This window comes from Neophocaena asiaeorientalis, unplaced genomic scaffold (genome assembly GCF_003031525.2).
Source record: "Neophocaena asiaeorientalis asiaeorientalis breed wild unplaced genomic scaffold, Neophocaena_asiaeorientalis_V1.1 scaffold106, whole genome shotgun sequence".
NCBI lineage: Eukaryota > Metazoa > Chordata > Mammalia > Artiodactyla > Phocoenidae > Neophocaena > Neophocaena asiaeorientalis.
The window spans coordinates 2256015-2270088 of NW_020172597.1; the positions used below are offsets into that span (position 1 = coordinate 2256015).

The following is a 14074-nucleotide window of genomic DNA, read 5'->3' on the forward strand; positions in this document are numbered from 1 at the left end:
AGGGGCAAAGGGGCCCTCTGGGGAATCCTGTTCTGGACCCGGCCCTGGCCTTCAGATGACTGTGCCCTGGGCAGATCAGGGCCCCCTGGCTCCCCTAGTTCTTTCCCTTTGGGATCTGAATCCCTCAGATTCAGATCCTGAGGCAGCTTTCAACTCCACCCAAATCTTGGCTATCTGGGCTTGGAGAACACAAGAATATTAGCCACTTCTCAGTCAAGTAAGGATCCCATGGAAGACAAAGGTAGACCAAAGCCTCTTGTTCTGAAGTAGCAAGCAGGTGAAGTCAGTGCTGGGCTTAGTTTCACTGTGTGCCAGGCTGCTGAGGCTTAGAGAAGGGGCGGGGCAGCAGGCCCATTCCCAAACAGCCCAAGTCCTTCCTTTATGCAAATAAAAAGGCAACCTTGGTGCCACAACTTTGTCCTTAGCAGAGGTCCTGGCTCACCCTCCCCATCTTTCCCTAGTACAGTATGCGCACGAATGGGTGACTCAGCTAATGGGGTGATGCTCACTTGGAGAAGTGGCAGCAAATGGGAGTGGGGAGGCTAAGTCAGAATTACCCAGCATAATATATGTAACATAACAGGCGCTCATTAAACTTCAGTTGCTACTGAAGTTCGCGAGAAAGAGGTAGGGAGGTGTTAAGAACTAGAGGACTGAATTAGCACATAATCCCGGGCTTCAGAACAAGACACGTTCAGAACAAGGGCTGGTTTTATTTTCCAACAGAATCTTTTTTAATATAAAACAAAGATAAAACACACCTCAACCCTGCAATATGCCAGCATGCCTTGCTTCTACAAGATGCGTGCTAGTCCGTAAGACTAAGTAGCAAAGAGTCTTTAGGAGCATTTGGCTGGGAGAAATAGAAAAAGCAGATCTTAAGGAAGACTGGGCTAGCCCCACAGCTGAGAAACATCCCTAAACACTAGAGCAGTCCTTGTCTTTTCAGATCCTCGTACGTCTTCTTATTCACAACGTTCCCACTGGAGTCTTCATACTCTTCCTAAAAGGGAAGAGGAACACCATTAGCTACACCTCCTGGGGGAAATGTTTGGAGCCAACCTCTGGATACCTGAGCTCACCCTGGCCTGATTCCACGCCATTCGTCTAAGACAGCCTTTCTCAACTGGGGTTCTGCTCTATTGCTCACAGCACCTATTAGACATCTAGGATGGTACCAATTATGACCGATCCTTGTGGCTATCTGAGAAAATAGTTCATTCAAATCACTGTGTTTAAGATGAGGAACCCTGGTTGAGAAAGGCTCACTTAAGACATGGTTTTCAAATGGTTCCCAAGAATCCTAGGTTTCTGCCTAAGAGACCACTACAGGGGATGAAAGGCCAAGAAGGCTGAGCTTCTCCACATCCAGAGCAGTTCTGCTTTTTTCTATTTTATTTATTGGAGTTCTACATTACTGTCTGAAAAAGACTTTGCTGCTAAAAAAAGGGACACTGAAAACCACTGACCTAAAAGAGAAGCAGCAGCTACCATACCTCACATACACATCATTCCTCATCTCTGAAATCTGTTCAGGATGACTATCTCAAGACCAACAAGGATAGCTCCCCACCACATGAGAAGATCATGTCTCATCAGATGCTCTCCTCAAAGGATATCTAACGTATGACATGGAGTCTCAACTTCTTAGCTTATTAATCCTCACGGCAGGACAAGACACAGGGCACTCCTGCTTGCCACTTCAAAACTTCAGTGGGAGAATATAACCTGTCTTAAGACACAGATTTAAAGTCTGACACATTTAATTTAATATCACAAATGAATTAGGCTTACAAGTCAAGAGCCAATTATAGATATTGTCACATTACACTTGCTACTGCAGTGAACCAGGGACCATCTCTTACCTCCCTTCTACATGGTGAGGGAGCTCTGTCACTTGATGCTATCCCTGATGCTACGTGAGCACTCACCTCAGTGTCAGGCTGCCACCGTTCCGATGCCTTCTGCAGTTTCAGCTTGGCCCACACTGCAGGACGAGAAATGATCAGCAATCAGATTCCACTGAGTATCTACTGGGTACAAGGTGCTACAACACATTCCTCGTTAGGATCCCCCTGAGTGCCTGCCCTTGAGACTTCTACCTGCCCCAAACTGGAATTTTGGTTCTGGATCGCCTGTGGACAAACCCCTTTCATTGCAAAATTTACCATAATGTTTCTTTGCTGTAAAATAAAAGTTGGATCAAATCTAACCAAAGACCTCTTAGAATTGAGAACTGATACTCTCAAAGGAAAAAGATAATGTGGTACAACATACAGGAATTATTGGAAAAAGTGACCTTACTGTATTAAAGTTCATAATAGAAGAGACTGAGAACACTAGACTTTGTCAAATATGTCTATTTAAAGTCTGCTGCATAAGCTCTATTTACAATAGCCAGGACATGGAAACAACCTAAGTGCCCATCATCGGATGAATGGATAAAGAAGATGTGGCACATATATACAATGGAATATTACTCAGCCATAAAAAGAAATGAAATTGAGCTATTTGTAATGAGGTGGATAGACCTAGAGTCTAAAAGTCTGCTGCACATATTTCAAAAACTTCAGAGGAAAAAAAAAAAGTGAAATATCATGGCCAAAGAGTCTGAAAGATAAGATGGTTCAACAAACACTGAAGACATTAAAACGAGAATTCTGACAGTTCAATAACTAATTATTCCAAAGATCACGAAAAGGGGAAGACATCTACAGACACCATCATAGCTTCAGAGGGAGGGGATCAAACACGTACAAAGACAGGACAGATAACAAAACTAGGGAAAGAACAACTTAAACCTGTAAGAATGGTGTCAGGAAGGTGCACCCTTAGAACAAAGAGCTATGTGGAGCAGATGGACAGGTCTGCTGCTACAGAGATAAGATGATAAAATATTAACAGATTACAGTGAAAAGGAACAATTACTTGATTCTTATATCCTTTCACATTTCCCATCAAGTAGAACAATCTCTAAGCTTGACCACACTTTAAAAAAAAAAAATTTTTGGCCATACCGCATGGCATGCGGGATCTTAGTTCCCGGGATCGAACCCATACCCTCTGCATTGGAAGGCGGAGTCTTAATGACCAGGATGACTAGGGAATTAATAAACTTGACATGATTAGAAGGTATATCCTATAGAGGAAGTTGAAGTCTAAGATGGGTGAAGAAATAGTAAATGAGACAACATGTAAGAAAGTGCTTAGCTCTGTGCCTGGTGTACAGGCGCTCAACTAATCATCTTTTCCTTCCTTGCTAATTGCCTTAAATTAGCTGAAGTCTTCAGGCCCAGATAATATGCACATTACAAATGAATGGAGAATTTACCATGTGCCAGGGCAGGGCCTTATCATATTCTTTGTCCAGGCCATTCAGGAATCCAACCCAGAGTGGCTCGAAAATACCAGATATCAGAAAGGTTGTCATGATTTTCTTTTCTTTTCTTTCTTTTTTTTAAGACAGCGTGTGGGCCATCTCAGAAGGCGGGAGGCCCCGAAATATAGGGTGGTTAGTTTTTTTTAAAAATAAATTTATTTATTTTATTTATTTATTTTTGGCTGTGTTGGGTCTTTATTGCTGTGCGCAGGCTTTCTCTAGTTGAGGCAAGCGGGGGCTACTCTTCGTTGCAGTGCGCGGGCTTCTCATTGCGGTGGCTTCTCTCATCGTGGAGCACGGGCTCTAGGCACGTGGGCTCAGTAGTTGTGGCTCATGGGCTCTAAAGCGCAGGCTCAGTAGTTGTGGCACATGGGTTTAGTTGCTCCGCAGCATGTGGGATCTTCCCAGACCAGGGATTGAACCTGTGTCCCCTGCATTGGCAGGGGGATTCTCAACCACTGTGCCACCAAGGGAAGCCCCTGTCATTATTTTCTTAAAGAAAAAAGTGGATGTAGGAAACTGGAGCAGTGAGGGAGATGTTACTCTTCAGAGGAATCTGAAAACAATTAGAAAAAAATGGAACCACCTCTGGGCGCCAGCGTGGGTTCACTAAGAATAAGTGAGGCAAATTAATTTGAATTTCCTATTTTTGATGGGATAGTGCCGACCTGATAAAAGGTATAGACACAGGATATCATGATTTTAGCAAAGCGATTGCTCTCTCAGGCAATGTCCCTAGAGTTCATGAAAACATTGTAACTCTCATGATACTGCCATAAACAAGATGGTGTATTTGAACCTGATGCTATTAGTTTATTAGTTTAGTAGACTTATACCTGGTGAATATTGGTCAATTGTGACCAACCACCTAAATGGGGAATCTCTGGTGGCAATTCCATAGGGCTCTTTCTTAGCTGTCTTTTGTTCACCTTAAAAAAAATCATAAGTCTGGAATGATGGAATGATTAAAATAATAAATTTATAAGTGAAATCCTTCATTTAAGTAAAAAAAACAAAAAACAAAAAACCTACTGTAACTTAAATGACAGTACTGAATCTCTCCCTCCTGGCTAAAAGCGCCAAAAGGAAAACTTCAACAGAATGATCTAAAACAAAGACAAGCAAATCCAGTGTGACAGCTGTGTCAACGGTTACTTCCTTGCCCACTCCCATTAGGGAACACATCTTCCCAAGGTGTTCTGGAAGGAGCAGTCCTGGTCTAACAAGTAGCTATTTTTGCTGCCAGCTACTGAAAAGACAGCTGACTGGACTACAGATGTCACCTGACCCAGCTGCACCTACCTATTGTCTTTCCCAGATATTAGAAATTGGGACACTGAGAGACTGAGCTGGATGATGGCAGGCTCTGAAAACTGAAAAAGGTCATACAGGGCAAGGGCTAGAGTTGTCTTCATTGTGAGCTAAGGCTTAAAGAGAAGACACAAGGAAGTGGAGAAGGCATACATGTAGAGGGAAGCATAGCTGGATAAGCATATACTTGCTAACATGATGGAGGGCATGGAGTTAGGTTTTAATTGGTTCTCTTCCTCATAACCAAAAATCCTTAAGATGTCTAGTTTTGATGCTTTCAAAAAACCCCAAACCCAAAAACCACACACAAAATCCAGGTTTAATAAAAAATAACTATTCCACCGATAGGAAAAGAAGAAAAATTGCAGAAACTCTACAGAATAGAATTAACTTTGATTTCATAATTGATTGGCGCCTACTATTAGTGAGACACCTGAGATAAAGTCTGTCATGATCTTGTGGGAGTCAAGATACATAAAACCATCTATCTGTTACTGAAAGTCCTAAAGGAAGACAGAGAGTTAATCTAAGATACTTAAAGGGAGGAATAATCCCTGGGAAAAGAAAGGGAGGGGGAAGGTGATGATAAATTTGTAATAAACCTATAAATGATCTATTGGGGGGGATGAAAAGAGAAAGTGATATTGAGATAGAAGTGAAACTACAAATGCTATGTAGAGAACCTACAAATATTAGAACCTACAAATATTCAAGGGAAGTCATGATGGGTGGAAATGATACAATAAATCAAAGAAGTGGTAATAATAATAATATGCATATAACAGAAATTGATAAACCTAGACACCTCAATAAGGAGATAAATATTGAAAACAATATGAATAATGGAAAAATCATGAACCTGCCAATAATATTCTGGAAAAAAAATTAAGTTTTCTAAAAATCTTTGTATGGCTAAAGAGAAAATGCATAAAGTTTTTTCTGGAATACCCCTTAATGATCATCTCAAAAACATCTACTTGATGAGGATGATTTAAAAGAAGGCAGGATAGCACTGTGGAAAGAGAAGAGACTGCTGTAGAACAGACATGGGTTTGCTCCATGGCTTTCTTCCACTTACATGCTATGTGACTTTGAAAAACTTACCTCATTTTCCTCTTCTGGAAAATGTGGGGGACCTCCTACATCACTGGTTGCTCTGAAGATTAAATGAGTGTAAAAATCTCCTATTTACCTGGCATACACCAGGCACCTGGTAAATGGTAGCTAGTAATAGTAAGATTAAACTCCAAATGAAAAGATAAAGGTGACTTTGGATCTCACGCCTCAGACTCTGCAGAGGAGCCCACAAGTGAAGCTGATAATGATGGCAGCTTATGCTTCTTCACTGAATACATTCTACCCTGTGGTCAGACAGGCTGTAGCACTTGACCTGCACTATCTCATTTAAACTTTGAGACAACTCTCTGAAGTAGATATATCAATATTATTACCACCCACATTTGATGGATAAGGAACTAAAAGACCTAACTTGTCCTGTGTCCCATAGCCAGTAAGTAAGCGGTGGAGCCATGATTTGGACCCTAACCAGTGGCCTCTCCAGAGTGCACACTTAACCACCACGTGAAACTATATTAGGAATGTGGTTTTGAACCAACTTTACCCTTGAAGCAGAACATATGAAAACATATAAAACTTGACAGAATCCATCAACCAAGTCCTAGGGAAAAAGATCATGACAAGACATAGTGGAAGTAAAACCTACTATGCATAAAATAAATAAGCTACAAGGATATAGCACAGGGAACAGAGCCCATATTCTATAATAACTATAAATGCAGTGTGATATTTAAAAATACTGAATCACTATACTGTACACGTGAAACACATAATGTTGTAAATCAACTATACTTCAGTTTTAAAAAAGTGAAATAAAAGAGATAATGGCAATCTGAAAGCAGAAAAAACACTTTTTATAAACAAGGTGATAAGGATATTGATAGATATGAGATTAAACACATAATGTCTCCAGAATCACTATGAGGGTAAGACGTACAGAATTTACACTGCTTCAGGCCATCCAGATATAATCATCTCCTATAAAAAACTCAACTAATAATATATATTAATAATAATAGAAATTTGTAGTAGAAAGAAACTATTAGATGAAACATTAAACGACTTCCCTGGTGGCACAGTAGTTAAGAATCCACCTGCCAATGCAGAGGACACAGGTTCAATCCCTGGTCTGGGAAGATCCCACATGCCGTGGAGCAACTAAGCCCATGCGCCACAACTACTGAGCCTGCATGCCACAACTACTGAAGCCCACGCACCCTAGAGCCTGTGCACCACAACTACTGAAGCCTGCACACTCTAGGGGCTGTGTGCCGCAACTACTGAGGCCCGCACGCCTAGAGCCCATGCTCCGCAACAAGAGAAGCCACTGCACTGCAACAAAGAGTAGCCCCTGCTCACTGCAACTAGAGAAAGCCCGCACGCAGCAATGAAGACCCAACACAGCCAAAAAACAAAGAAACATTAAAGTTAGAAATGTTAGAAAACTACTCGTCAAAGAAATAGCTTCAAGTCTACTATATAATCTATGTAAGTGAGAAATCTAACAAGATAACCTTTCCAGCAAAGGAGTTAAATATAAATAGATCAATTAATACACATTGTAAAGAGCTTAATATCCCTATACAAGGATAAGCACTGATGACTGGGGTAAAAAAGAGCCCACATTTGCTGCCAAAATTTTGATAACTGGGGAAATGGTCTAAGTCTATTACAATAGAACAAACAAGCTATCAGGTAATGGGAATTTCGAAAAGAATATGGGAGTGATCAATAAGGTTACAATACAATATTGAGTTTATGTGGCTCAAATAACACAAAGTAAAATATACACAAAACTGGCAGAAATGCAAGAGACAAAGCTTAATTACAACTGGAAATGTTAACATGTCTTTATCAGAATTCAAAAGAAATAGATATAAGTATGAAATTAAAAACCTGAAAACTGCAGGAAATTTAAACAGCCTACAGGTGGAGAGACATACTTCCTTTCAGGCATACATAAATCTTTAACAAATCACTGACTATATACTTGGACACAAAGATAAAATACATTCTAAAGGCAGAAATTCTGTAACTTACTGCATGGACCAAGAAAAAAAAAAAAACAATGAAAGAATCAGTGCTTTTAAAAATAATTACTGAATTATTCTTTAAAACTCAGAAACAACCTCTTTAATAAACAAAGCTCTAAATATAACATATCAATAATGGATATTTCCAATGGATTCCTAACAGAATGATGACTAGTTCTAAATGCCTGTATTAGAAAGAATAAAGAACAAAAACAAGAAAGTTCTTGACTAACCAAAGCAATTTTGAGAAATAAAAATAGTGCTAGAGGTATCACACTCCCTGACTTCCGACTATACTATAAAGCTACAGTAATCAAAACAGTATGGTAGTGGCACAAAAACAGACACCTAGATCAATGGAACAGAATACAGAGCCCAAAACAAACCCATACACTTATGGTCAATTAACCTATGACAAAGGAGGCAAGAATATACAGCGGGGAAAAGATAGTCCCTTCAATAAGTGGTGCTGGGGGACTTCCCTGGTGGTCCAGTGTCTAAGACTCCACACTCCCAATGCACGGGGCCTGGGTTCAATCCTTGGTCAGGGAACTAGATCCCACATGCCGCAACTAAGAGCTCGAATTCTGCAACTAGAGATCCCGCATGCCTCAATGAAGACCTGGTGCAGCCAAATAAATAAATATATATATATCTTTAAAAAAGTGGTGCTGGGCTTCCCTGGTGGTACAGTGGTTGAGAGTCCACCTGCCGATGCAGGGGACATGGGTTTGTGCCTCAGTCCAGGAGGATCCCACATGCTGCGGAGCAGCTAGGCCCGTGAGCCATGGCCACTAAGCCTGCGTGTCCGGAGCCTGAGCTCCACAATGGGAGAGGCCGTGGGGGTGAGAGGCCCGCGTACCGCCAAAAAAAAAAAAAAAAAAAAAAATATTTTTTTTGATCTGTCTCCTAAGGCAAAGAAAACAAAAGCAAAATAAATTAAACTTAAAAGCTTTTGCACAGCAAAGGAAATCATTAACAAAATGAAAAGACAACCTACTGAATGGGAGAAAATATCTGCAAATGATATGACTGATAAGGGATTAATATTCAAAATATGTAAACAGCTCATACAACTCAACAGCAAAAAAACAAACAACCTGGTTAAAAAATGGGCAGAAGATCTGAATAGACATTTTTCCAAAGAAAACATACAGATGGCTAACAGGCACATGAAAAGATACTTAACATCACTAATCATCAGAGGAATGCAAATCAAAACCACAATGAAACATCACACCTGTCAGGATAGCTGTCATCAAAACGACCAGATAACAAATGTTCACAAGGATATGGAAAAAGGGAACCCTTATACTGTTAGTGGGAATGTAAATTGGTGCAGCCACTATGGAAAACAGTATGGAGGTTCCTCAAAAAACTAAAATCAGGGCTTCCCTGGTGGTGCATTGGTTGAGAGTCCACCTGTCGATGCAGGGGGCACGGGTTCGTGCCCCGGTCCAGAAAGATCCCACATGCTGCAGAGCGGGTAGGCCCATGAGCCATGGCCGCTGAGCCTGTGCGTCCAGAGCCACAACAGTGAGAGGCCCGCGTACCGCCAAAAAAAACACCAAAAACTAAAAACAGAAGTACCGCATGATCCAGCAATTCCACTCCTAGGTATGTATCAGAAGAAAACAAAAATACTAATTCAAAAAGATACATGCACTCCCAACATTCATAGCAGCATTATTTACAATAGCCAAGATATGGAAGCAACCTAAGTGTCCATCAACATATGAATGAATAAAGAAGATGTGGTGTATGTATACAATGGAATACTACTCAGCCATAAAAAAGGATGAAATTTTGCCATTTGCAACAACATGGATGGACCTGGAGGGTATTATGCTTAGTGAAATAAGTCAGACAGAGAAGACAATTACTGTATGTTATCACTTACATGTGGAATCTAAAAAATAAAATAAAACAAGTGAAGATACTAAAACAAACAGATTCATAGATATTGAGAACTAGTGGTTACCAGTAGGGAGAGGCAAGGGTCGGGGAGGCAATATGAGGATAGGGAATTAGAGGTACAAACTACAATGTATAAAATAAATAAGCTACAAGGACATATTGTACAACACAGAGAATATAGCCAATATTTTATAACTTTTCTTTTTTTTGCACAGCTTGTGGGATCTTAGTTTCCCAAAACAGGGACCAAAGCTGGGCCCTCAGCAGTGAAAGCATGGAGCCCTAACCAATGGACCACCAGGGAATTCCCCAATATTTTATAACTTTAAATGGAGCATAATCTATAAAAATTTTGAGTGACTATATTATTCATCTGAAACTAATATCAACTATACCTTGAAAAAAAAGTAAGTTCTTGATTATAGACTTAAAAAAAGCACAAAGAAACAAGATTGAAGAAAATAATAGTGAAAATGAAATAGTAATGGGGTGGTGGTGGTGGGATGAATTGGGAGATTGGGATTGACATATATACACTGATATGTATAAAATAGATAACTAATAAGAACCTGCTGTATAAAAAAATAAATAAAATTCAAGTCAAAAAAAAGAGGAAACAGTAAAACTCAGAATAAAAATATTGAGTTTCCTACTTTAAAAATATTGAGTTTCATAATAAATCAAGGAATTGTATTGGCTATTAACTAAAGAATCTTCTCAGAGTGGTCCCCTTGTATGAAGAAGTAATCTCTATTTAAAGTTTCAAATGACAGAAGAGAATGTAGCATGTAATCCCATTGATTTTATGACAAAAATATGGTTTTGATCACTAAATCTGACAAGTGTCTGAAAGGAAAACAAAAAGCACATCTTTTATTTATGAATGTAAAAACAAAACTTCTAAAAAGAATCCTCCCAGGGTAAATAACTGCATTAGGTGGTCCAGTGGTTAAGAACCCACCTCCCAATGTAGGGGGCGTGGGTTTGATCCCTGGTTGGGAAACTAAGATCCCACATGCCGCGGGGCAACTAAGCCCGCACACTCTAGAGCCCACACACCACAACTACTGAGCCCGTGTGCCGCAACTAAGACCCGATGCATCTAAATAAAGAAAGAAAGAAAGAAAGAATGGGTACAAGTCTAATACAAATACCACTAAAGAAGATGCACAGGCTTCCCTGGTGGCGCAGTGGTTGAGAGTCCGCCTGCCAATGCAGGGGACACGGGTTCGTGCCCCGGTCCGGGAAGATCCCACATTCCATGGAGCAACTAGGCCCGTGAGCCACAACTACCGAGCCTGCGCGTCTGGAGCCTGTTCTCCGCAACAAGAGAGGCCGCGATAGTGAGAGGCCTGCGCACCGTGATGAAGAGTGGCCCCCGCTTGCCGCAACTAGAGAAAGCCCTCGCACAGAAACGAAGACCCAACACAGCCACGAATAAATATAAAAATAAATAAATAAATAAATAAATAAATAAATAAAGAAGATGCACAGATGGGGATTTCCCTGGCGATCCTGCATGGTGTGCAGTGTGGCCAAAACAAAAACAAAACAAAAAAAACTGCATTAAAAGAATATCTACCACCCAGTATGAAATAATTCAGGAATGCTGTTTTATTCAAGGCCTGATAAAAGTAGTAAAAATGTTGTCATCTTTCTTTTGAGGAATGTGATAATAAAATCATAAGCCAGTTTTAAAATTAGCGTAGCTGCATCACCATGGTCCTTTAAAACAGCATCCAGGGAAGGACGACTTATTGCCTGCTTCTATTTAACGTAAGACTTGGGGGCAATGCTTAGGAAAAATAAATACATGGAACAAAATTAATTAAAACATCCCCTTTGTTTTTGTAGTTGGCATGATTGTAAGCCTAAAATAATGTAAATAGTTCAATTACAAGGCATCAGAAGTAATAAATTAACTCAGGCAATTTGCAGGACATAAGGAAATATACACAAGGGACCTCCTTGGTGGTCCAGTGCCTAAGACTCTGCACTCCCAATGCAGGGGGTCCGGGTTTGATTCCTGGTAAGGGAACTATGTGAGCCACAACTACTGAGCCTGTGTTCTAGAGCCCGCAAGCCACACCTACTGAGCCCGCGTGCTGCAACTACTGAAGCCCGTGCACCTAGAGCCCATGCTCCACAAGAGAAGCCACCACGAGGAGAAGCCTGCACACCACAACGAAGAGTAGCCCCTGCTCACCGCAACTAGAGAAAGCCTGCACGCAGCAACGAAGACCCAACGCAGCCAAAAATAAATACATTTTTTAAAAAAAGAGAAAATACACACAAAAATGAACAGTGATCTATTTACTAGTTATATGCAGCTAGAAAATACATCTAAAAATGAGACTGCATTCAAAATGCAGCATTATGGTTCTATGACATTTCATTATTATTTTAATTTCCTCCCAACAGAGTAAAGGGTAAAAAATGAAGAGGCTAACTGGATAATCTGATAACAAGATACATTTAAATTCTGATTAGAGGAACTGTATATCCCGACTTGTAAATGAATAAAGAGACAAAACAGCAAGGAGGTCTTCCCTGGTGGCTCGGTGGTTAGGAATCCGCCTGCCAATGGAGGGGACATGGGTTCAAGCCCTGGTCCGGGAAGATCTCACACGCCACGGAGCAACTAAGCCCGTGCGCCACAACTACTGAGCCTGTGCTCTAGAGCCCGCGAGCCACAGCTACTGAGCCCGCGTGCCACAACTAGTGAAGCCCGTGCGCCTACAGCCCGTGCTCCGTAACAAGAGAAGCCACCGCAATGAGAAGCGTGTGCACGGCAACAAAGAGTAGCCCCCACTCACTGCAACTAGAGAAAGCCGCGCACAGCAATGATGACCCAATGCAGCCAAAAATAAATAAATAAAATAAATTTAAATTTTAAAAAAAGTATTAAAACAAAACAAAAAAAAAACAGCAAGGAGGAGTCTCCAAAGCTGACTCACACTCACACAAAATACTCAATGAAAGAGTCCCCAGAGTCCACAGGTTAAATCAGGGATCGGGGAGCTCTTTAGAAGGTCATTTCTACTTGGCTCTGCCATGGAGGATTTGAACAACCCCAGAGCTGGGAGCCAAAGGAGTTAGCTGAACAGGCAGTGAAGTAGTGTGATATGCACACCTGAGAGGGAGTGCCTGAAATTTAACAAAGTGGAGTGGTAAAATTACTTTCTTCACAGTCTAACCCACGAACAGTGAAAACATGACAGAGAAGCGATAAACTAGAAAGAAAATAAGAAGGCTGTGAGAAAGATGGCAAAAGCTACCACTGCCAGGCAAACAGGAAGCCTGACTGAGGTCCCTGGGTGCTTCAACAACACACTCCTGGACACACGCTGCACTTGGCTTTTTCTCCAAGACGTATTTTGCTGCCGTATTGCTGGGTATCTGCCCTGTCACCTCAGAAATAAGTTTACTGAGACCATTTCTACTTTTTCCTTCATATCTGCAGTTAACATAGTAAAATCAATTCAAAAAATATACATAAACCCATTCACTCAAAATCTTGCATACAGGAGAGTTCACAGACCCCAGTTAAAAGCCGTTTTAGGGAATTCCCTGGCAGTACGGTGGTTAGGACTCCGAGCTCTCACTGCTGAGGGCCCAGGTTCAATCCCCGGTCGGGGAACTAAAATCCCACAAGCCGCACGGCACGGCTGAGGGGGAAAAAAACAAAAAGTTGTATTATAGTCAGCACAGAGCTCTTCTCAAGGGAGAAGAATCAGTACTACTGGCTAATTCATCCCCTCAATAATCAGTGAATGTATGTAGGACTGTAGTAGTTTGTACATATCCACAACCTGCTGCCCTTGGGCCTGGACACACCAGGGTTATCGGGACAGTGAACTGTAGGTCTGACCTCGGGAACAATAAAGCTTACTTACAGGAGACGGCGTCTTCAATCTGTGTCACGTTAGCAAAGTGGGCGGTGTTTGGGATGCCCAAACACCTCATGCCATGAGCATGACGCCATTCCTGGGAGAAGCAAGAGGACAATGTGAAACGGGATGACTGAACATTGAGCATTAACTCCATTCTACTCATAAGCCCTACCCTGACCCTTTGCAAAAGGCTCCACCTAAAGGCAGCGATCCTTTTGTGGCTCTTGTTTGTAGACAGCTGGCTGTGACTGACAAGAGGCCGTTACTTCAAAGCAGCACTGCACTGTTTGCCTCACTGGGCTGGTTTATAAAAAACCTAGATCCAGACAAAACCTGTGTCAAGACCACAACTCCCCAGTCACCTCCCAAGCAACCCCCCCCCCCACCAGCATGAGTAAGCGTTACTGATGGCTCGTCAGTGTCATCTTTGGAAGTAAAGGAGAAGACTGTTTATCAGATATAGG

General features: G+C 41.3%; 1 protein-coding gene across 1 annotated transcript in view; it reads right to left on the reverse strand.

Moving 5' to 3' along the window:
* Positions 1-689: 689 nt before the first annotated feature.
* The window catches only part of SF3A3 (splicing factor 3a subunit 3), a 28311-nt gene continuing 14926 nt past the window's right edge, over positions 690-14074 (reverse strand). The window contains exons 15-17 of the mRNA XM_024738886.1: positions 13614-13704; positions 1932-1987; positions 690-1003 (exon numbers count right to left, since the gene is read on the reverse strand). Of these exons, the coding sequence (XP_024594654.1) occupies positions 926-1003; positions 1932-1987; positions 13614-13704 (225 nt within the window). The 3' untranslated portion in view covers positions 690-925. The remainder of the gene's footprint in view (positions 1004-1931; positions 1988-13613; positions 13705-14074) is intronic.